The following is a 26073-nucleotide window of genomic DNA, read 5'->3' on the forward strand; positions in this document are numbered from 1 at the left end:
ACACACACACATGTCCACAGTCTCTGGCAGCTGAAGCCAGACTACGAGCAGCATCAGCAGTGCCTGATGGGAGTGGTAACTGGGTGGGGGTACGGAGGGGGGGTGGGATGAGGAGGGAGAGGGATAGCAGGGTAGGGGTGGGGGATGGTGAAGTACTGCTGGGGAGTGTGTAGGGTTGAGGTGGAGAGAGGATAGGGCAGCTAGACGCAGCTGGGAAGTTAGAAGGATAGGCAGTGGGCAGGGGTGAGAGAGAAAGAAAGGGGCACGGGGGGGACGGGGAGACTGTGAAAAAGGAGAGAAGTAAAAGGCCTGGGTGCACTGGTGGAATAGAGGACTGTGTAGTGCTGGAATGGGAACAGGGAAGGGGATAGATTGCTGAGGAAAACAACTAATGAAAGTTGAGGCCAGGAGCGTTACAGGAATGTAGGATCTATTGCAGGAAGAGTTACCAATTGTGCAATTCAGAAAAGCTGGTAATGGTGGAAGGATCTATATGGCACAGGCTGTGAAGCAGTCAATGAAATGTCATGTTGGGTGGCACACTCAGCAACAGGATGGTCCAATTGTTCTTTGGCCACAGTTCGTCTGTGGCAATTCATGCAAACTGACAGCATGTTGGTTGTCATGCCCACATAGAATGCAGCACAGTGGCTGCAGCTTAGCTTGCAGGTCACATGACTGGTTTCACAGGTAGCTCTTCCTTTGATGGGATAGGTGATGTTTATTATCAGACTGGAGTAGGTGGTGGTGGGAGGATGTATGGGACAGGTCTTGCATCTAGGTCTGCTACAGGGACATGATCCATGAGGTATGGGTTTGGAAGCAGGGGTTGTGTAGGTATGGATGAGTATATTGCATAGGTTTGGAGGATGGCAGAATACCACTGTGAGAGGGACAGCAAGGATAGTGGGCAAGACATTTCAAGTTTCAGGGCACAACAAGAGGTAGTCAAAACCCTGATGGAGAACGTAATTCAGTAGCTTGAGAATTGTGTGGTACTGAGCTACAAGGCAAATGCTCCTTTGTGGCCAGACAGTGAGACTTCAGGAGGTGGTGGGGGACTGGAAAGATAAGTTTATATACAAGGTTGGGAGGATAATTATAGTGTGTGAAGGCTTCAGTGAGACCCTAGGTATATAATCAAGAGGGACTGCTCATCACTGCAGATGCGATGACCATGTGTGGCTAGGTTGTATGGAAGGGCCTTCTCAGTATGGAATGGGCGGCAGCCATCAAAGTGGAGGTATTGCTGGTGGTTAGTATGTTTGATATGGACAAAGGTATTGATGTAGCCATCTTTGAGGGAAGGTCAACATCTAGGAAGATGGCTTCTTGGGTTGAGTAGGACCAGGTGAAGTAAATGGGGAGAAGCTGTTAAAGTTCTGGAGGGATCTGAATAGGATGTCCTCACTTTTGATCCAGATTGCAAAGATGTCATCAGTGAATCTGAACCAGGTGAGAGGTTTAGCATTCTTGGTGTTTAGGAAGGATTCCTCTAGGTGGTTCATGAATAAGTTGGCATAGGATGGTGCCATGCGGGTGCCCATAAGCATACCCCAGATTTGTTTATTGGCAATGCCTTCAAATGAGAAGTAATTGTGCATGAGAATATAGTTGGCCATGGTGACTAGGAAAGTGGTTGTTGGTTTGGAATCCTGAAATTGGGATCTTATACACTTTTTAATTACATGCATGTATATTATGCATCTGTATGTGTTATCTATAGATTGAAAAAGGATTCATATGAAAGCTAACAAAGTACTCGGTCTTGTTTACATGACTTCCAATGACTCAACACCTTTACTATTCAGTACGTTGTTACCTTTACTGCTTAAATTATTTACATTTTACAGTGACTTTTAGTCAGCATATTTATTTTGAGATAGGTGTGTTATGGTTCTTACATACATCATATTTTCCAATATCCTTGCCAAGGGCGTTGCAAGAAGCCTGAGAACAGCATATTTCAGTGAGACTGGAAATACCCACTGTGACAGCTATGTGCTGCTAGAGAAAATTCAGCCAAACTTCCGATATGGTTTAAGTAAATACATTCACTGTCAAAATGAGAATAAAAATTCTGTAAATTTTCACTGACCGTAATACATGGTTTGTTAGTCCAATCCAGCAGTTTATCTTTACAGTATTTACTCCCACATCCACATTCATCAAACAGTTTTCCCACACATAAAGCGTAGTTTGAGAGACCTGATTTTACAAAATTATATAATTCTTGCATACTTGTCCATGTAACACTCCTTTGATTGAAAATGTTCTGGAAATGGTTCACATTATTGGGAGATATGGAACTGTAATTTTATAGCTGGTGTAAAAAGTCTTTCAGATTCTCTGCCTTTAATTTTATCAACAATATAATCAATTCATTGGGCACTTAGGTCACAGTTACTCTCTCGCTTTCAATAAAGAAATACTGTTGAAAATGTCCAGCTGATGTGAAAAGAAATGCAGAGTGATGACGGTGAGAGGGTTTATAAAAAGTCTTTTAGGATGAGAGAGCTTCTCTTAGAGACAGGAAGTAAGACTTAAAGCTTGTAAGACAGCAGTCACTCTTACAGTAGTTGTCAACAGAGAAAACCATCTAATTTTGCATTGGCCTAGAAGACTCTTTATATACTGTTTCAGTTACTTGTAGTGTCCCTTTTGCAATGTTTAAGAATAATGCATGTGAAGTGTGTATAAAAATATTGAATAAGACCAAACAGACCAGATTGAAAGTCAGTTGTAAAAAAAATATAAAATTATTTACAAAAATTATAGTGTTAATACTATGGTAAGGAAAGACAACAATGATGATAAACAATATCGCAGTAAAGAATAAGGTGAAATCGAACATTTATATCTTTGTATAACTATAGAAGATGGAAAAAATAAGTTATTACTCGCTCTTCTGCTGTTTCTGATTCTCATGTTACTATTGTTAGATAGATGTCGGGTGTAGCGTTGAACTCTAGCTGATGTTCTTTTTGTTCTTTCGACTAGACGATAAAAAAGCTATCAAGAAGACGAAAGCAGTGATCACTGGCTGGCAGTAATTGGCTGCCATTAGGCAGCGGACTTAATATTAACTTTTCTTACAGCTTTCCACAAGAGCAGAAGTGATCAAATCATTTTAAAACATTATTTAATGTTATTTAATGGGTAGTTCCATGAGTTAATTTTGCAAGAGTTCAAATACTTTCAGAGATACCATTTGTCGCAGATCTGTGAACTTTGGCCTCAACTGTATTTAGATGAAAACCAGTTACGATAATCTTGTAGGGAACCTGGCACTCATTTAAATTGAAAACAAACATTTATTTTGGCCTCCTATAAGATATTCTACTTCTAATGGTCTCACCTATGTAAAGAAAATAATTAATGCTAACCTCTTATCTTACGTAGTATCAAAAGCATAAAACCAATATAGAATATTAAAAGAGAACTGTTAGATACTTCACAATGTGATTTTAGTTTCTCAAGATGTGCAGCACTAATATGATAATGTTGGAAACCTAATTTTTTAGTGAGAAGTCTGGAGCTTTGTGAAGCACACTATGCACAGTATGAGCAGTAAATGATACTTGCTGTAAACTGAACTTGCTACTACTTTTTTCCTCAATGCTGAAATCTTCTACGACATCTGCACTTCCTAAAACAAAATTTACTGACTCCAAGACTCGACCTACTACACATTATCTGTATGGTAAAATCTAACAAGCTTAAAATCTGTGTGGTTGGAAGAATCAATCATTAATTAAGTAAATTCTGCTTCTTTAAGGTCTTTGATTAGCTATTCCATTGCAAATGACACAGTTACAGTCATGATAAACAGTTTCATTTGAAAGCATCTAGTGGAACAGCATTCAATTATATCATCGGTTCAGCCCATCAAATTAAATACTCTGGTTTTGCATCCTAGTATAATAATTTGTAGCTCCTTGTACTGCAAGCTATTTTTTCATGTCTGTAATCATTTTCAGTAAGTACCAGTACTTATCAATTTTAGATCTTGGCAATCTATTTTGAAGAGCAACTTTATGTTTGTTTGACTTCACTTGAGTTATAATGTCAGTCAGTGCTCTGTGGCCAATGCTAAATTTTGTGTGATAAATTCTATAGTCAACACTGGTACTGGTTTGAATTACCACAATCTATGGTTTAACATCTGCGTGTGCTTGTAGGCTGAATAAGGAAAGTAGGCTTGACTTGGCTTGATGTAACAATTTATTGACAAAGCCCTGTTGGCAGAACATACCATAATACACTGCAATCAATAACTCGTGTGAAGGAATGAGAAAAGTTCAGTATGGTAAATTATTATGTATCTAACACTTGGATTCACACTTCTCACCAAGGAGTAGGATGTGGAACAGAAATCAACAATCAAAGAGTAAATCACAGAACAAATGACGCTTGTGTATAGCGTCTCTGTTGTCCAGCGGGAAAGTTTCACGGCACTGTACTTGCGAACACCCGTGCATGTAACGGCGCTGGATGATGACAGAAGATGACACATCAGCCACTATGGTGGAATCAGAGTGTCATTCCAAATAGTGTGCTGGAAAATTGTCATGTCGCCCGTATCTTCACATGTGTGGTGGTGGGTCAACTGCGGTCCCCGGCTGCGTATGTGTCGGTGACGACGTTTTGGGAGTGAATGCTGAGTGAGGCGGAAGTTGTGGTAGGTCAGGCATTGTTGCTTCACATGGTCAATGGAGACTGTAGTCAGTTACCCATTGATCAAGATGTCTATGGTCTTGCTTCCTCTGGTTATGACACGGTGTGGGTCAGAATATGATGGTTGAAGTGAGGGTTTAACACCTTCCGTTCGTAACATGACGTGTGCAGGAGGATAGGTCATGATGGACAAACAGGGCAGGAGTCCCATGTCAGTGAGGTTGCTACAGATGGAGGCGAGCCACACGTTGTTGCAGTTGGCAGTGAAATTCCAGCTGGTCGCCCATAGGACTCTGGAGAGCGTCAGTAGCCATGAATTCTCCCGGCAGGCGAAATGCTTGGCCGTAAACCAATTTGGCTGAAGAAGCATCCAGGTCTGGCTTGAATGTGCTTCAGAGCCCATGAAATACCACAGGAAGTGCTTTGGTCCATCCGGTGTCATGACCCATTAGGGCAGCTTTTAGGGTATTAAAACATTGCTGGTGGGGTGATAGGTCATCGTACAGTGGTCAAGTGTGCCATAAAATTTTGTTAATTCTTGAAACAAATTGGACTCAAATTTATGTACCCTGTCCGTCATAATGTTCAGCGGGCAACCAAAATATGACACCCAGTGTGTGATGAAGGTGAAAGTGATAGTTTCTGCCATAACATTGTCCACTGGTGCAGCTTCTGGCCATCGGGTGTACTGATCAAACATCATAAATACATAACAGTGACCATTTTATGATGACAGTGGGCCAACAACTCAAGGTGGACATGCGTGAATCATGCTGTCATGATTGGAAAGCTTCCTACTGGTGAGTGGATGTGGTGATTCATCTTGCTATGCTGGCATTTCGAGCAGCATCTCGCCCATTCACGGCAGTCCATTTTCTTTCCAGGCCACACGTAACACATTGTTACTAAGCGTGTCGTAGCTCATATGCCTGGGTGACATAAGTTGTGCAGCCAATGGAAAACAAACTTCTGAAATTCCAGAGGTATGAAGGGTCTCAGCTTCGATGTGGACATGTCACAATATAGCTTTACATCACTTCCAGGAATGTCTACCAGCTGCAGGTCCAGCGCTGATTCACCATTTGACAGAATCGCTTGTAATTCCGCATCAGCTTGCTGTGCTGCAGCGAGGTTGGTGGCGATGCTGCTGACTCTGGACAAACAGTTGGCCATTACATTGTTGATCCCAGACACATGACGTATATCAGTGGTAAACTGAGAAATAAACATGAGCTGGTTGTGTTGTCTGGGGGAACAGTTCATTTTGTTCTGACACAATGCATATGTTAATGGCTTGTGATCCGTAAAGATAAAAAAGTCACGTGCTTCTGGTCGCGGTCTGAAGTACTTCACAGATTCGTGAATGGCCAGAAGTTCTCTGTCGTATGCGCTCCAAAGTCTTTGCGAGGCTGTCAACTTGTGTGAAAAAAATGCGAGTGGCTGCCACGTGTCATTACATTGTTGTTGCAACACAGCGCCGACTGGGTCTGGCTAGTGTCGACTACCAGTGCTAACGTGACGGTAGGATTTGGATGTGCCAGCAGGGCTGCATTGGCGATGCCTTTCTTGGCCACTTCAAATGCGACAGTCATTTTGTGAGTCCAAGTTATGGGCGCGTTACCCTTAGCTTTCGGACCAGTTAGCGTTGCAACAAAAGATTCCTATAGCTCAGCAGTGTCTGGCAAATGACGGCGGAAGAAATTTAACATCCAGAGGAAACGCTGTAGATCCTTGGCTGTAGCATGCCTCAGAATGCGCAAAATGGTTTCCACCATCTCAGGTAGTGGTAGCGACCCTGTTGCAGAAATTCTATGTCCGAGAAAGTCTACTTCAGGTTGACCAAAGACACATTTTGAAGTATTGAGCACGATTCCGTAGTGTTCCAATCACTTGAATACTTCGGTTAGATGGTGGCGATGTTCCTCAGGTGACGACGAAAAAACCAAAATGTTGTCTAGGTATGCAAATGCAAAAGGTAAACCCTGTAGCACAGAATCTATGAAGCGCTGCCATGTCTGTGAGGCATTCCTCAGTCCAAAAGTCATGAACACACTCTCGAATAAACCAAAAGGAGTGATGATGGTCCATCAGTAGTCTCAATATAATGGACGGTATCATGTCTTACTTCCTTAGGTGCTCCTGGTGGCCACCTCAGGGCTGGAAATCTTCACAGGAGCTCCGTGTACTCGCCATCCTCTTGGCAGTATGGACAGCGGCATCTCAATGGAATCCGGAAGTTGTGTGGACCGGTGTTGTTGTCGACCAGGCGAGAGTTCCTAATGTCAGGCAGCAGGTCGTAGTCAGTGAGGAAGTCAGCTCCGATGATTGGTACGGTGACGTCCGCGACGGTAAAGTTTCATGCGAAAGCACGCTGCAATCTGAGGTCGAGTTCCAAGCGTATCGTGCCATACATCGTAATCCTGGCGTTATTAGCAGCTGTGAGGCAAATGGGCATAGATGTTCGCTCCTAACGTAGCATGGTTCGAGGAAAGATTGACAAATTGGAACCAGTGTCTACTAAGTACTACCAGGTGGAATGTCGTTCACTCACAAACAGGTGCCCGGATGTCAGACAGCAACCAGAGGAGATGCTCACTTCTGATTGCCATTGCCGTTTGAGAAGGTGCAGAGCGTCATACACTTACATGCTTGCTCACAGAACTTGCAATGGTACCAACAGACTGTTTGTTCTGTCCCTGTCATAGACGGGGCTGTCGGTGATCGGCTGCATGAACGACGACGGAATTGATGATGGCTCCTGTTGTCTGTGTTGTGGCAGTGTTAACAGCTCGCTGATTTGCTGTGATAACAAGTCTACTTTGTTGGAGAGAACATCATAATCTGTGCATGAAACAGTTGTCGCAGTGCAGGCGCACACCGCAGTGTTGAAGTTAACTATTGAGGGCATCATTGCCTCTTAGATCTTATTTGCTAATTCGGCCACTGCATCTAAAGATGCATCAGTCTGTGACACCACAATTGCCTTCACTGGTGGTGGTAACCAGCTGCTTCAGATCATGTGCAGTAAGCTGTCCGGGACTGTACCTGCGTCTACCTTACTCCCCAGATGATGTAGGTACTGTGATGGTTTTTTGTCGCCTATGTCCCCCATGAACAATGGCCCTCGCCGTTGGTGGAGAGGCTTGCAGGCCTCAACAATACAGATAGCCGTACCGTAGGTGCAATCACAATGGAGGGGTATTTGTTGAAAGGCCAGATAAACGTGTGGTTCCTGAAGAGGGCAGCAGCCTTTTCAGTAGTTGCAGGGGCTACAGTCTGGATGATTGACTGATCTGGCCTTGTAACACTAACCAAAATGGACTTGTTGTTCTGGTACTGTGAACAGCTGAAAGCAAGGGGAAACTACACCCATAATTTTTCCCGAGGGCATGCAGCTTTACTGTATGATTAAATGATGATGACGTCCTCTTGGGTAAAATATTCCACAGGTAAAACAGTCCCCCATTCGGATCTCCGGGCGGGGACTATTCAAGAGGACGTCGTTATCAGGTGAAAGAATCTGGCATTCTATGGATTGGAGCGTGGAATGTCAGATCCCTTAATCGGGCAGGTAGGTTAGAAAATTTAAAAAAGGAAACATATAGGTTAAAGTTAGATATAGTGGGAATTAGTGAAGTTCGGTGGCAGGAGGAACAAGACTTTTGGTCAGGTGAATACAGGGTTATAAACACAAAATCAAATAGGGGTAATGCAGGAGTAGGTTTAATAATGAATAGGAAATAGGAATGCGGGTAAGCTACTACAAACAGCATAGTGAACACATTATTGTGGCCAAGATAGACACTAAGCCCATGCTTACTACAGTAGTACAAGTTTATATGCCAACTAGCTCTGCAGATGATGAAGAAATTGAAGAAATGTATGACGAGATAAAAGAAATTATTCAGGTAGTGAAGGGAGACAAAAATTTAATAGTCATGTGTGACTGGAATTCGAGAGTAGGAAAAGGGAGAAAAGGAAACATAGTAGGTGGACATGGATTGGGGGTAAGAAATGAAAGAGGAAGCCGCCTGGTAGTGTTCTGCACAGAGCATAACTTAATCATAGCAAACACTTGGTTCAAGAATCATGAAAGAAGATTTTGTATGTGGAAGAACCCTGGAGATACTAAAAAGTATCAGATAGATTATATAATGGTAAGACAGAGATTTAGGAACCAGGTTTTAAATTGTAAGACATTTCCAGGGGCCAATATGGATTCTGACCACAATCTATTGGTTATGAACTGTAGATTAAAACTGAAGAAACTGCAAAAAGGTGGGAATTTACGAAGATGGGACCTGGATAAACTGAAAGAACCAGAGGTTGTACAGAGTTTCAGGGAGAGCATAAGGGAACAATTGACAGGAATGGGGGAAAGAAATACAGTAGAAGAAGAATGGGTAGCTTTGAGGGATCAAGTAGTGAAGGCAGCAGAGGATCAAGTAGGTAAAAAGATGAGGCCTAGTAGAACTCCTTGGGTAACAGAAGAAATATTGAACTTAATTGATGAAAGGAGAAAATATAAAAATGCAGTAAATGAAGCAGGAAAAAGGAATATAAAAGTCTCAAAAATGAGATCGACAGGAACTGCGAAATGGCTAAGCAGGGATGGCTAGAAGAGAAATGTAAGGATGTAGAGGCTTATCTCACTAGGGGTAAGATAGACACTGCCTACAGGAAAATTAAAGAGACCTTTGGAGAAAGGAGAACCACATTCATGAATATCAAGAGCTTTGATGGAAACCCAGTTCTAAGCAAAGAAGGGAAAGCAGAAAGGTGGAAGAAGTATATAGAGGGTCTATAAAAGGGCAATGTACTTGAGGACAATATTATGGAAATGAAAGAGGATGTAGATGAAGATGAAATGGGAGATATGATACTGCGTGAAGAGTTTGACAGAGCACTGAAAGACCTGAGTCGAAACAAGGCCCCTGGAGTAGACAACATTCTAAAACTATTGACAGCCTTGGGAGAGCCAGTCCTGACAAAACTCTACCATCTGGTGAGCAAGATGTATGAGACAGGCGAAATACCCTCAGACTTCAAGAAAAATATAATAATTCCAATCCCAAAGAAAGCAGGTGTTGACCGATGTGAAAATTACCGAACTATCAGTTTAATAAGTCACAGCTGCAAAATACTAACACGAATTCTTTACAGACGAATGGAAAAACTGATAGAAGCCAACCTGGGGGAAGATCAGTTTGTATTCTGTAGAAATGTTGGAACATGTGAGGCAATATTGACCCTACGACTTATCTTAAAAGAAAGATTAAGGAAAGGCAAACCTACGTTCTAGCATTTGTAGACTTAGAGAAAGCTTTTGACAATGTTGATTGGAACACTCTCTTTCAAATCCTGAAGGTGGCAGGGGTAAAATACAGGGAGCAAAAGGCTATTTACAATTAGTACAGAAACCAGATGGCAGTTGTAAGAGTCGAGAGGTATGAAAGGGAAGCAGTGGTTGGGAAGGGAGTGAGATAGGGTTGTAGCCTATCCCCGATGTTATTCAATCTGTATATTGAGAGAGCAATAAAGGAAAGAGAAGAAAAGTTAGAAGTAGGAATTAAAATCCATGGAGAAGAAATAAAAACTTTGAGGTTTGCCGATGACATTGTAATTCTGTTAGAGACAGCAAAGGACTTGGAAGAGCAGTTGAACGGAATGAACAGTATCTTGAAAGGAGGGTATAAGATGAACATCAACAAAAGCAAAACGAGGATAATGGAATGTATTCGAATTAAATCGGGTGATGCTGAGGGATTTAGATTAGGAAATGAGACACTTAAAGTAGTAAAGGAGTTTTGTTATTTGGGGAGCAAAATAACTGATAATGGTTGAAGTAGAGAGGATATAAAATGTAGAATGGCAATGACAAGGAAAGCATTTCTGATGAAGAGAAATTTGTTAACATCGAGTATAGATTTAAATGTCAGGAAATCGTTTCTGAAAGTATTCGTATGGAGTGTAGCCATGTATGGAAGTGAAACGTGGACGATAAATAGTTTAGACAAGAAGAGAATAGAAGCTTTTGAAATGTGGTGCTACAGAAGAATGCTGAAGATTAGATGGGTAGATCACATAACTAATGGGGAGGTATTGAATAGAATTGGGGAGAAGAGGAGCTTGTGGCACAACTTGACTAGAAAATGGGATCGGTTGGTAGGACATGGTCTGAGGCATCAAGGGATCACCAGTTTAGTATTGGAGGGCGCGTGGAGGGTAAAATTCGAAGAGGGAGACCAAGAGATGAATACACTATGCAGATTCAGAAGGATGTAGGCTGCAGTAGGTACTGGGAGATGATGAAGCTTGCACAGGATAGAGTAGCATGGAGAGCTGCATCAAACCAGTCTCAGGACTGAAGACCACAACAACAACAACAACAATGTCCTCTTGGGTAAGCACCTGCCAGATTCGTTCTTCTTGCGAAGCGGACACTCGCTGAATTAGTTCTGCTTTCAATCGGGCGTAGCTGTTCATTCCCAGTGGGCTAATTATGATGTCTTGAACCTCAGCAGCATACTGGTGATCTAGTTGGCTGACCACTAGCATGAATTTTGTGACATCGACCGTGATACTGGCATAGAAAAAATTTGCTTCAACTTGCGCAAACCACAGGGATGGATTGTGCGGCAGAAGGGTGGTTGTCGCAATGCTAGATGTACCACAGAAGTATTTGTTGGCTCTGTTGGATTCGCAGGCATCTCAATTTCTTGCAAGGACTTCTCATAAATTCAGTGTGCATGCAGGAGATCATGTCAGGGTCACCATCTTGTCGGTACCGGTTTGAATTATCGCGATAGACAGTTTAACATCTGCGTGTGTTTGTAGGCTGAATAAGGAAAGTAGGCTTGACTCAGCTTGATGTAACAATTTATCAATGAAGCCCTGCTGGCAGAACAGACCATAATCAGGTTTTATACGTGGACAAGGAAAAGAAATTTCCGGATTTCCTGGTAAAAAATACACTTTCTCCCGGGTGAAAATACACTTTTTCCGTGTTAAGTGACAGTATACTTTTCCTCGGAACTGTTAAACTTATCAATTTATAGAGATTGCAACGCGCTTTTGTAAGCCAGTCGTAGTTCATGTGACGTGATCTCGCCAGCCGATACAGCAGATATTCAAAGTAAAGGACACATCATGTCGTCAGCCAATAGCATTATCACTGTTAATTAGTGCGTACACACAAACAGGAAAAGTTAATTGTTTAAATTAATATATATAGTGTTGCTACAAGAAAAGCAAAGCTTTCACATACAATATTGGTATCAACGATTAATAAGCTGCAAAAGAAGTTTAACTTTCACGTATAACATTGATCTTCTTTGCGCGTGTTACACTTTAAGATACATCACACAAATGTGCCAGCAAAATTTTTAATAACGACGCAAATGTATGATCTTCTGGGCTCGAAATTTTTCTAAATGATCATCCTCAGAGAGTTGATTTTTAAATGAGAGTCAAACGCTCTGTGATTAAAGAAATTCATTGCATGTAGTTCATCTTGAGTAAAAGGAAGTTTACTTTGAAAGTAACGCTTTTCAGTCAATCATTCGCAATATTTTCCCGCGACCTGTTAGAAAGAGGTTCGTTTCAGCAGTTGCCAGAGAGCACCAATTATAGGCGTCACACCGCTTGCGCAGCTACGATGACGCAAGAAGCCCGTATGTTCGTACATGTAAAACATTAAAAGATCTTATGTTACGTCACAAAAGAAACAAGACATCAGAGGATATTCCAAGAGCATCGGAATTTCGTGAACCATAATAACGTGCATAATTCGGTTTGAAGTGCACATTCGTACATCCAGATTCGGTTGTAAATTTTCTTGGAATACCAGCACTGTATTATTTCATTTTTGGTTCTTTATTATGGCATAATGCCATACTTGCAAGAAGATGAAAACATGCTCTTTTGAAATGCAGAGAACAGTTGAAACTAGCCAATAGTGTGGAATTAAGCATTTCGTTACAAATAAATTGACTGCCTCAACGGAAAAGAAGAATAAAAACCACTTTTCTTTAGCAAACAGGCAAAAATAACTTCATTGTTCTGCAAGGCGATTAATGCTTGACTGAAACTGCCGCCCGGGGCAGATACCCCGATTCGCTCCTAGTGAATATGGCAGCTTGCGCGCGATAGTAAAATTTTTCCAAATAGCATCTTGCTGCTACTGCTTATATAGTTAACAGACACACTCTAGTAGCCAGAAGCGGGAGAAGGTACTACACATACGCGACGCAACTGCGCATGTGCATGGAGCCGCCCGCAACTGCTCACATGAATCTAATGTAAACAGTTGCAACGTCACGCTCATCAGAGGCAATTTGTTGTTATGAAGCATTGCATAGTCTTCCCAAAGCCTCTGACACATTTTGCTGCTGGCAGATGCTTGTATCAGCACTGTGTTTTGTTGTTGTACATGGCACATTTCCATTGCAACTTAAGTTTTATTTTAGTTTTTTTTTTCTCTTGTTCATGTTTTATTGCTGCAGTATTATTCTGCAGTAGCGGGATACAGTAATATCCTTTGTTTGAATATTATTTCTTACCAGTCAAAATGACAAATTTAACTAAAAACTAAAACAAAAAAAATCCCGGAATTCTAAAAAATTCCTGGGGTTTTCCTGGTTTTCTCCCGGATGAAAAAATTCCCGGGCTTTTCCCGGATCTCCCGGTTGTCCCGGGTCATATACACCCTGATAATACACTGCAATCAATAACTCGTGTGAAGGCGTGAGAAAAGTTGAGTACAGTAAATTATTCCGTATCTAACACTTGGATTCATGCTTCTTGTCAAGGAGTAGGACATGGAACAGAAATCAACAATCAAAGGGTAAATGACAACAAATGTCGCTTGCGTATAGCATCTCTTGCGTGTAGCGGGAAAGTTTCATGGTACTGTACTTGCAAAAACCCACACATGTCATGACGCTGGATGATGACAGAAGATGCCACAGTCAACATAATTCATTCTCATCCTCTCCTTCAATGATGAAATATTTTAGTGATCCAATGCTTACAGACATCATACTGAAAATGATATTGTAATATTTCCTGTATCAGTGATGGAGGAATGTAATAGATGTATTTATATTTAAACTTACATTTCTCCATGACTAATACAGGAAATATTACAATATCATTTGAAGCAATTATGATGCTGCAATAAATGACATAATACACACTGCTTTGGAAACTAAGCACAGAAGGCCAAACACATCACATTGCTGAAGGAGAGACTACAAGTTTACATAAAAATCTATAATGTATATTGAACATCAGAGGAATATTCAGTGTAATATTCCCAAAATTCATACATTAACTGAAATAATGCAAGGGAACATTGTCCTTATTCTGAAAGAACAGATCAAATGATTAGTTTACAAATAAAAAGCAGAAGTCAAGTTACATTATGTGAAAAACAAGAACATTTTGCTAACGCCAAGGACTGTTTAGGGACCCCAAGACAGTTTATCAAAGATTGTGAATGCAGCAGAAAAATCAGTTTGGATGGGAACCCTATACAAAATGTTCAAATACATCACTGTGCTGCTATGCGTATGCATTCGTTCACTACAATACTTCACTAACAATATCCTGAAAAGTATCCATAGTAACAGCAATCAACACTGAGAGAGGTGGCGCAGTGGTTAGACACTGGACTCGCATTCGGGAGGACGACGGTTCAATCCCGCGTCCGGCCATCCTGATTTAGGTTTTCCTTGATTTCCCTAAATCACTCCAGGCAAATGCCGGGATGGTTACTCTGAAAGGGCATGGCCGACTTCCTTCCCCAATCCGATGAGACCAATGACCACGCTGTCTGGTCTCCTTCCCCAAACAACCAACCAAACTGCAATCATCACTATCTGAACAAACATCACAATGTTGTTTGTCAGCATTCCATTGATGAACATTTGTATTTTGTGTGTCCCTAGTTCCTGCGTACATGAGAGCGATTTGGGTCTTATCTCTAATGACTGGGCCTTTGGGCAGATTAAAAATGCAAGGGTGTCTTCCCATCAATATCTCAGCAGAGCAGTGTTGTACAACTGAGTAAAAAATAATGATGCTTACAACAGAAACCTATTGCAAATACATTATGTGAAGCATTGCCTCTTAGCATGCTGTACGATTCTCGGACTGACGAGCAGACAACGACTTCTGGAAATAATGATGTGGTACTCTTGCCAGGAACCCTGAATTATACATGGGCATTAGTAATGAAGGGAGATGAGACTTGTTAGAACCTAAAACAGGGTGTATATGCAGACGAGGAAAAAAAATCGTGGATTTTTCCTGGATTTCCCGGTTAAAAATACATTTTCTCTCAGATGAAAACACATTTTTCTGTGTTAAGTGACAGTGTACTTTTCCTCTGAACTGTAAAACTTATCAGCCTGTGAGTGGTTATGCTTTTATACACCAGTGTAGAATTTTCCTGCATTTAGGAAAAGGGAACTCAGGGTAAAAAACATGTTTTGGAAAAATGTTTGATGTGCGGCAACATGTACACTGCATATTTTCGTATTACGAAAGTATAAATTCGAATTCCACCAAACACCACATGTTACCCTCCAAGGCATTGAAATGGAGATTGCAATGTGCTTTTGTAAGCCAGTCTTAGCACATGTCACATGATCTCGCCATCTGATGACAGCGGATATTCAGAGCATACGACACGTGATGTAATCGGCCAATAGCAGCATTACTGTTACCGGTAAGTAGTGCAAACACACAAATAGAAAAAGTTAACAGTTTAAATTAATAAACATAGTGTTGCTACAAGAAAAGAAAAGCTTTCACATATAATATTGGTCTGGAAGGTTAATAATCTGGAAAAGAAGCAAAGCTTTCACATATAATGTTGATCTTTTTTGTGCTTGTTACATGTTAAGATACATCACACAAATGTGCTAGTAAAATGTTTAACAACGATATAACTGACTTTTCTTCTGGGCTCAAAATTATTCAAAATGGTTGTCTTCAAAGAGTTGATCTTTAAATGAGAGTCAAACACTCTGCAATTTAAGAAATTCATCATACATTCATGCACTTAGTTCATCTTCCATAAAAGGGTATTTACTTTGAAAGTAATGCTTTTCAAACAACCATTCACAATATTTTCCCGCGACCAGTTAGAAATAGGTTCGTTTCAGCAATTGCCAGAGAGCGCCAGATAACAGGCGCCACTGCACTTGCAATGACGCAGCCCTTATGTTCATATGTGTAAAACATTAAAAGGTCTTACATTATGTCATAAAAGAAACAAGACATTAGAGGATACTTTAAGAGCATCAGAATTTCATGAACCATACTAAAACACATTGTTTGGCTTGAAGTGCACATTTGTATGTCCAGGTTTGAATATAAACCAGTACTGTATTATCTCATGTTTGGTTCTTTATTATTGCAATACCATGCATGCCAGAAGATGAAAACGTGCACCTGAAATGCAGCAAATTGTTGAAGCTAGCCAATAGTGTGGACTTAAACATTTCATTTCAAATAAATTGACTGCCTCAGCAGAAAATATTTATTAAAAGCCAAATTTCTCTAGCAAACTGACAATAATAACTTCATTGTTCTGCCAGGTGATTAATGCTTGACTGTCACAAAGGTGCAAATAAAATAAAATCTGAAACTAATAACATATTTTAGCCTTCCATAATTATGTGAATGTATTTTATTGACTTGATAGCTTCCAGCCAAATAAATCCTTTTCGTTTTCATTTGCCATGGGAGCAATAAACGAAGAGGAAACAGCAAAATCACTAAACATAAGCATGAGTCACATGGAGACTACCCACCTCCCCACCCACAACTCAGACTGATCTGTGCATCAGCACTGGATCTGATCTACGATATTTCCGAACCAGGGCAATATTAGATAGTGCCCCCCCCCCCTCCCCCCCTCCCCTATCGAGTGCTTGAGGTAGGACACCAAAAATTTAAAAAAAAAATCGACTTTTCAAAAATATGTTAATTTTGTAGTGCACATCTTTCTGAAGATGTACTTATATGGACATGGTGTCTGTTCTTTTGGTCATGTCTGAAATAACAGATGCCTTTGATGACCTCCAGCCGTCTAGAACAAAATTAGAACTATATTAATACCTAATGGGCGTTGATATATATCAATGGGGACAGGTGACAATGTGTGCTCCGACCGGGACTCGAACCTGGGATCTCCTGCTTACATGGCAGATGCTCTATCCATCTGAGCCACCGAGGGCACAGAGGATAGTGTGACTGCAGGGACTATCTCACGCATACCTCCCACGAGACCCACATTCTCACCTTGTATGTCCACACACTACATTTGTAGGGTCCCACCCCAACACACCCATTACTCGTGGAAGACATTCTTACCAAGTGCTGTAAGAGTTTGGGGAATATGTGTGCATCCACACAGAAGAAGGAGGTCATGGCCGGTATTGCCAGAACTATATATTTATATGGATATTGTGTCTGTTCTTTCAGACAAGGCTTCTCTTCTGGTGTCTTGTTGTCTGTGTTCTTTCCTTTACTAGGTCTTCAACTGACTTTTCAGCTGCAGAGACTATTTTTCTCAGGATGTCTTGAGTAAAATTTCCTATCTTGAAGCCCATTCTTTCTAATACCTTCATCCTCCCAATGTTCCCATCATTAAATACAATAACTGCATCATAAGTTGCAATTCTGACAACCGTAGCAGATGCAAATGCAGATGAGTGAATTTAGAGACTCATTTGGATTTTAGGTTTTGCCACAAACACACTTTTTGAGAAGTGGAGAATTGGCCAGAAACCTGTAAGTGGGCTTGACAAGATCCAAGATACAAGTTGGAGACCTCTCCTTGTGAATGTAGGTGGTGTTATCCCTCTGAGCTTGTATATATTTACACCAGCTAATGTGGCACAGATTATGAAAAGGGTGTTCATCTGTTGACAACATATGGAAATATGTAGCCCATACTGCACTTTTCATGTCATTTACACTGGGTAGGTTCTGTCTGATAGCCTTGCCATAATACACTTGAAGAGAGTCTATCATCTTCTTTGTGAGTCTGTTGTGTCCGCCAATGTCCTTCCCATGTTCAAACTTTTTGCCCTTCGTGCCACTGACAAGTTTCCTCAATTTTGAGCCCATTCTCTTCTGGATGTGACCTATGCATTCAAGTTTCACAACTGAAAGTTCTCCATAAGGTTTGCTTTCATTCACAGACTTCAATGCACTGGAGTCACCATCCCCAAGATATTTCACATATCTGACACCACGTTCCTTGACAGATCTCTTAAAAATAATTTGCACACCAGCTCCTTCCATTCCACCACTAGAACCAGAAAATGTTTTGCTACAGTTATATCCTTTTACATCTTCTTCACATTCTCTAGTAAGTGCACAGTTATGGCAGGATTTGTTCATAACTTGAACATCTAGTACCTTCCCTGTGTCAATACTTATGATACTTGACACACCATATAAAGACTTATGCCCTCTTTTCATGAATGTAGTATCACGTGACGCAACAAGATCTGTTCTAACATGACCAGAATTGTTCTCATCTAATGCATCATTGTCTGCAAAAGCTTCTACTGTAGCTGCTATCATACTGTCCTAACACATGTCAGAAATTATGTTTTCCAGTACACAGTTTATTTGTGTAAATCTCAGACATGGCACTGGCATATTCATTATTCCACACAATAAATTTCTCCCTTCTCTCCCAATTCCAATGCATCTCAATCCATAGGTAAACCTCATATTAGCTTCATAGTACCAGTTTTTACATTTAGAAGTTTTGAATGAGCTATCAGCATCGCATTTTTTGCACACAATATGCAGACTGGCTGCCAAGCCTACTCCCTTACTGTCATCTGTAATCTGAATGTTATCACTACCACGCGTCTTACAAACACAAGAAAATTTCACTGCTGCAGTCAATAATTCAATGTCAGTTCATCACTGTAGTATGCACCATTCACCTCACCAATTTTTCGTTTGGAGCTGCTAGGAGACAAGTTCACATTTTCAGCAGATGTTCTTACTTCGGACATAGCCTCATTGCTGTTTTGTCATTGTTTCTCACGTCTTCCATCCACTAACTTATTCAAACACAGTTTATCCAGTTTTTTATACACTCTTTGTGATCGTGGCATAACTGAATGAAGAAAGAATCGAACACTTGTATAAATCTCCATCAATATCACAAGGCAAAAAAAGAACTGCTTCGTCATAAACAATGCAGCTAGTTTGTTATTGTTTATAAGATATGGAACAGAGTCAAAGATGATCTATAAAACCAAAGAGTATGCATCACGACTTTCTAGATGCATCCAGCACACGTTTGGCTGAAAGTAATACACAGAATCATTGTTCAATGAGCTGGTATTGAAGTGCTGCTTGAAACCATGGTTATGGCAGAGAGGCCGCGTCACACTTTTAATTAATTTTCAGGCACTTCGAATGTGATTTCAATATTGAGACTTTGGGAACTTATTGTCCATGAGTTGTACTAACAAATAAAAAATAAATCGAAAGTTGACATTTTTCATCAATTTCATCAATGTCCCCCCTTAATGACCTCTTGTATGTTAAACTGCCAGATGCTAAGCTTGTTTTGTTTGCAGATGATACAAACACTGCAATATGTAGCAACTAAAAGTAAAGATTTAGAAATAGCTGCTAATCAAATTTTCACTGAAATTATTAAATGGTTTAGAGTTAATTCACTGTCATTAAAATTTGAAAAAACCCACTATATGCAGTTCAGAACCTGTAAGAGTCTTTCTTCCATCATTTGTATAACATACAAAGACATGCAGATCGAAGAGGTTGATAGTGTTAAATTTCTGGGATTACAACTTGATAATAAATTCAGTTGGGAAGGGCATACCACAGAATTGCTGAAGCGCCTAAATAAGTCTGTATTTGCGGTGAGAATGATTTCAGATGTAGGAGATATAAATATCCAAAACCTTGCTACTTTGCTTACTTTCATTCTAACATATCATATGGGATCATATTCTAGGGTAACTCATCAAACCAAGCAAAAGTTTTTAGCATCTAATAAGACTCATTTATGGTGTAAATTCAAGAACATAATGTAGAATCTTGTTCAAGGAGCTCTGGATGCTAACCACTGCTTCTCAGTACGTTTATTCCTTAATGAAATTTGTTGCAAGTAATATATCTATATTTTCATCCAGTAGCTCCGTACATAGTATCAATACTAGGAATAAGAGCATTCTACATAAAGACCTAAGATCACTTACTTTGGTCCAAAAAGGAGTCCGATATTCAGGAACACATATTTTCAATAAATTTCGAGCAACCATTAAAAACTTGGTTTCAGATAAAACACAGTTTCAACAGAGTTTGAAAGACATTTTGATAGGCAACTCCTTGTACTCTATAGATGAATATCTTAACTAGGACTGTTAGACTAGCTTAAGTAAAAAGTCTGGTGGATTTCAGTTTTGACAGCACTTAATGACAAGTCAAGATTAGGTATTGTTGTGTGTGATAAATTTATTAAAGGCATATTAATTCTGTAAATATTAGCAGTTAAAGTTTATGTAATGTATTTACCTATTTTGACGATCTCCTGACAAATGATCAGGGTAGTAAGTATAATATTCAAATGCTTTATACTTTATGTTACACTTTCTAACATGAAAGAATCTGACATGGAGAATCATATCATTGTTGGGTCTACAGAATGAAAACTGAATCTAATCTAATCTACTCTCATCTCAAATGACCACCAGTTACTTAATTGTTAAGTACATTTGGAAATATGAGATTCACAATAAGTTACAATTTAGACTCCACATGAGTCTCTCAATTGAACACAACATCTCCATGTTGAATGATGGCTAAAATAGTAAATTATGTCTTACACACACACACACACACACACACACACACACACACACACACACACACACACACACACACAACCAACCACATTGGTGGTGATGCTCCGTGTGTGTGTGTGTGTGTGTGTTTTTTTGTTGCATGTCAGTAAACATTAACTGGAAAGTGAGTCATTGGACATGCTGAAAGCCAGTTTGAGTCTCTGACTTAAGATGTGTGTGTGTGTGTTATTTGCAGTTTCATTTTTGTGATATGTAATAGGAGTCAGCCCAAACAAATGCCACTCATGGCATCTTTCATGTCACACCCAGTGTTGAAGAAAGGTGTCAGTCTGTTTTCCATAACAAACAAAATGATTTTTAAAGTGGAATTCTACAGGCCTCCCCAATAGAATGGTCCCAAATTAGTCTAGTGTGATATGTATTAATAGCAACAATAAACCATGAAGAATAACCAGCCTTCCAGCAGTGACAGAACCAACCTGGCCTGTGCTGGTTGCTACTGCCATGCATAAGAGCTGCTGTAGTACTTGCTATTCTTCATGATTTACTGTCTCGGTTAGTACATATCGTTAAAATGAATATCACATTAGAATAAATTAGGACCTTGTGTGTGTGTGTGTGTGTGTGTGTGTGTGTGTGTGTGTTCACTCACTCTCTCTCTCTCTCTCTCTCTCTCTCTCACTATCTATCTATCTATCTATCTATCTATCTATCTACCTCTAAGACCTCCCTGATGTTGCTGTTGTTCAAGGTGCTCTAATGGGTGGGAAATGAATCCTATGCTACCACAATCCATTGTACTTGGCGTTTATTTGTCACATCACTTAACAAAGCAGACTGGCAGATTGTGATCATCATGGTAGCATCTACCACATAACTATAGATACAATACTGTATCGCTCAGAATGCCATCAATGGTGTTCACATGTTCAACACAGTCTCAGGCATTTGTGGTTTCTGGACAATGAAACAGCCTATATGCTACCACTCCATCTACAAACATCATCTATCCACCAGTCCCACACATGCATCACTGTCAAATGAGCATAACCTGTATAATTGAATATCATGTTACAGCAAACCAATTTCCTGGAGGCTGATTATTTTATCTTGTCCAAACTTGTTACCACACCTGTATTGACACTTATTCAAAAGCAGCTGGACTGAAATGCAAGATAATTTTTTTCCACAGTATTATCATCATGAACCAAAAATGAAATGGAGGCCTGAACAGGGGAAATAGTCATCCACCAATCAAGACTAAAACACAACTCATTCAGGACGATACTGCTTAGTCTGTTTCATGATTGTCACAGCATTTCCATAAGATGTGTGGAGTCCAGAATTTTCCTGTGAAATGTTATCAAGATATTCTAAAAATCTGCTCCCAGATATAAAGCAATAGAGGCAAGGAATTATAGTGGAAAATTTCCAATCCTTCCAATATTCAGACAACTGCTACATCTGTTTCCAATCCATATTACTATATCTTAACTGAAGGCAGCATCTCTCCACTTAGGCTGTACTTATTTAGACCATTTCTTTTGTTATCTAGCTAGTTTTGGCGTTTACAACCCATTGTCAAGTGTTTAGTTCAAACAACAAATGAAAGTGGTAGCATATTTAGAAGTGCTTCCATTTATGTTAATTTACAAATTATACTAGAATATGAGTTTTACAGATACAGAGGCACTTAAGTGCACCATGAAAATTGAACCACAGCACATGATACGAGTACATTGCCACTTTCATGTGTAAGACACCTTGTTCAAGCTAAATACTCATCAAGGGTTTAAAAACCTGGAAGTAGTCATGTATCAAAGTAAAGCAAAGCAAGCAAACAAAGCTATGTGTACTGGCCCAGACAGGCCACTCCAGATCAACTGCTGCCATGTCATCCTATGCCAGTGTCATCATTTGGATGCAGTATGGAGGGGCATGGGTTCAGCACACAGCTCTTCTGGGCATTGTTGGCCTTCTTAATCTTCAAGCCACTATTTCTCACTCACATAGCTACTCTGTTGGCACTATGAGGCTCAGTGTGCCCTGTTCATGTCTTACCACTGAGGAAAAATCCATGGCAGTACTGGTAATCGTACACGGACCTTCCGCACAGCAGTCAGACACACTGACCACTAAGCTAAAGTGGCAGAATGTGTAACAAAGAAGAGGTCCAAATAAATACAGCCTATGTGGACAAATGATGGCTCATTTAATAATTTAATGAGTGTAGTGACCATTACAAAAAGATCGTACCCCACTAGTAACACCCCCAAACAAGACACACTTACTGACTGAATTACTGTTTCATCAGCAATAATATATAATATACAACTACAGTTCCCTATTAATTGTAAGAATATTCATATAATGGCTTTTTACTAGTCATTATCTTCACATATTAACTGTTATTATTTAAGATTAATTTTCAATTCTAATTTCTTGGAAAGAAATTCTTTCCTAAGAACATCTTCCATCTTACAAAAACTTAATCAACTTCTTCTATATTAAGCAGCTTTTGCTTTGTGTTTGTCTGCAAGCAAATGGCTGATAATGGCTACTGAAGCTAATGCACCTAGCACATGCAATGACAAGTAGCTAAAGATAAAACATCATCAACTTCCTCCAGGCAGCAGCATTTCTGAGAGAGAGAGAGAGAGAGAGAGAGAGAGAGAGAGAGAGAGCTAGATAGATAGGGTGGGTGATTCAAATGATTAGAAAACATATTCTCTTTTCCGAACATGTAAACACACACAAAGGTGAAGGTAAGAGTGTGTAATGTACATATGACCCACCTTCATTTAGACAAACAAGGGGCCCTCCTGAATCACCTTTACATGAATCTGCACCACCATCCAAGTACCCTGCACAGAACATTGCATCTGTAATTTTTCTATCACCATAAACAAATGGTGCTCGACATGTCTCCTGTGATAATATTGGAACCCACGATGCTCTTAGTAGCCGGGAATGCCCTGAAATTCAATTTCGTAAAGAAAAAACAAGTCAAATATTGGTTGTGTGCATCTAATTCTTAAACTGGTTAAATGGTAAAAGAATTTAACTGTTGTATAGAAATATACCTGATTTAGGGCTTCTAACAGAGCCCCATCCAGATATTGTACAGTTAAGCCCGGAAGGATAAGCTGAATTTGGCTCTGGAAGACATACTGGTTGAACCATGTCTCCTAACAAAATTCCCCTTGATTTAAGTTTCAGCAAAGCAATATCACTGTTAAGACGTAAACCTTTATTAAATCCTTCAGGAATGTAAATTTCATCAATTAGTGCTTCTTGTTCTGCCTCGTCAAAAACCTGCAACATTAAGTACACAATTTCTAAACTGCCAGTCATTACTCTGTAATTGTGGAGGTGACATCACAAAACAAAACTGAAATTGAACTGAGCTAATATATAATCTGAATAAATTAAGATAACATGCAATATATGCTAAAATCCAAAAGAGCAATAATAAAATGCATTTTTCTAACAGAGCAGGCTCCCTGAATACTCAGGAAAAAGCTCAAACCTGTCTTGGAATTATAAGGATGAATAAATGATCATGAGTGATGGCTAGGCTCATTATTTACAGGAGCAATTTCTGAGATATTCAGAGACTGAATTGGATCAAAATTTGGACTGATCTACATACCTCTGTGTCATAGTCACCAACTCGAACAAAGTATGCTACCTTCATAAAATCTTGAAGACAATGTGCAGCTGTCAAGATGTGTAGAGGGGAGATTATTACAGCACCACACCAGTGAACTGATTTCACACTTGTGCGGACTCGTATACTTGCCTAAGATAAGAAATCACTTCATTAATCAATAAAGAGAATAATTTAATGCATCACAATGTTAAGTATGAAAAAATAGAAAATATTAATGATCTTTTATAATACAAATAACTAGATCTAAATCCACTGAGAGCCTACATGACTGACAGTCGAAAAATTGAGTGTATCCCGAGATGAAAGATTTTAATGTGATGGCGGCTAGACATTATATGCACATTGTGCATTCACTGCAATTATTAATCTTATTAAGAGTGAGATAAATGATAAAGTACCACCACAGTGACAACATCTGTCCATTCAGCCACCAATATGGGATCCCATATACTTAAGTTCTGCCTTGTTGTGACTGTCTGTAGTTGCCAACACCAACTGATGACCACTACCTAGGTAACCTGATCAGAATGTAACAGGATTGTGCACTGTGTTTTAAGAGGTAAATGGGAGGGCTGTGTTGACCCATTCTGTACTCCCATCACGTCTAAGCTCACACACATTTCCAGACATGCACATGGTGCAACCTTCTCTCTCTCTCTCTCTCTCTCTTTCTCTCTCTCTCTCTCTCTCACTCTCTCTTTGTCTCTCCATAATGAAGGTAAAATTCCCTAGCTTATGAATCTGCACATCAAAAGAAATATATAGTTACTTATGAGACATCAAAAAGTCCATATTTTATAATTACTTGACATTCTTTTTAGCTATGTAAATCTTAGTTACTCTGTTTGCACTACTGCAATAGCACACTTACCTGCCAAGGATATGAACCTTTCTCCACAACAGAGCCAGTCAGTACTCTTGCCTCTGAAATTACGGGATCCTTATAATTTTTTATCTCTCTCATGCCACATTCGGTAGGTAGTATTTGTTCAGCAGTTGTTGTATATGTAATACTAGTATTTTTTGAAGCCTATAAAATAGCAATTCAAGGTGAAAATAATAAGAAACATAAAAATTAAAATTCATTATCAAATTAATTTTGTCAAGATGCTACTACAATGCATGAAAGCACTGACATTTGACAACATACTCAAAAATCCATAAAAAAGACAGAAAAAACTAATCACTCACACACACACACACACACACACACACACACACACACACACACAGGCATAAAAATTTGTACATTGAACTGGAACCAGAGCATCTGCAGAAAAATGTAAACACCAATATTAGAGAGTTATGTATAATGGTGGGAAGAGGCTTAAAGGACACAATATGCTATTGATGCTCCCACTAATTTGTGCCCTGTGATACATGAGAAACGTTAAAATATACAATGCAAAGCAGTAAATGGTTTCAGAATGAGATTTTCACTCTGCAGCAGAGTGTGTGCTGATATGAAACTTCCTGGCAGATTAAAACTGTGTGCTGGACCAGGACTCGAACTCGGGACCTTTGCCTTTCACGTGCAAGTGCTCTACCAACTGAGCTACCCAAGCACAACTCACGCCCCTTCCTTACAGCTTCACTTCTGCCAGTACCTTGTCTCCTACCTGCAAAACTAGCACTCCTGGAAGAGAGAGGTACTGACAGAAGTGAAGCTGTGAGGACGGGGCATAAGTCATGCTTGGGTAGCTCAGATGGTAGAGCACTTGCCTGCGAAAGGCAAAGGTCCCGAGTTCAAGTCTCGGTCTGGCACACAGTTTTAATCTGCCAGGAAGTTTCAGTAAACAGTTTGGCTCAAATGCACATTTCGAGACTTTTTATGTGATACATCAATGA

The 26073-nt window shown here is 39.9% G+C and overlaps 1 protein-coding gene across 2 annotated transcripts in view; it reads right to left on the bottom strand.

Moving 5' to 3' along the window:
* LOC126191321 (serine protease svh-1-like) overlaps positions 1-26073 on the bottom strand; it is a 457777-nt gene that overhangs the window by 41632 nt on the left and 390072 nt on the right. For both annotated transcript variants that reach the window (XM_049932162.1, XM_049932154.1), the window contains 4 exons: positions 25097-25255; positions 24205-24354; positions 23636-23867; positions 23348-23527 (listed from right to left, as the gene is read on the bottom strand). In XM_049932162.1, the coding sequence (XP_049788119.1) occupies positions 23348-23527; positions 23636-23867; positions 24205-24354; positions 25097-25255 (721 nt within the window). The remainder of the gene's footprint in view (positions 1-23347; positions 23528-23635; positions 23868-24204; positions 24355-25096; positions 25256-26073) is intronic.

This window comes from Schistocerca cancellata, chromosome 1 (genome assembly GCF_023864275.1).
Source record: "Schistocerca cancellata isolate TAMUIC-IGC-003103 chromosome 1, iqSchCanc2.1, whole genome shotgun sequence".
NCBI classification, from domain to species: Eukaryota; Metazoa; Arthropoda; class Insecta; order Orthoptera; family Acrididae; genus Schistocerca; species Schistocerca cancellata.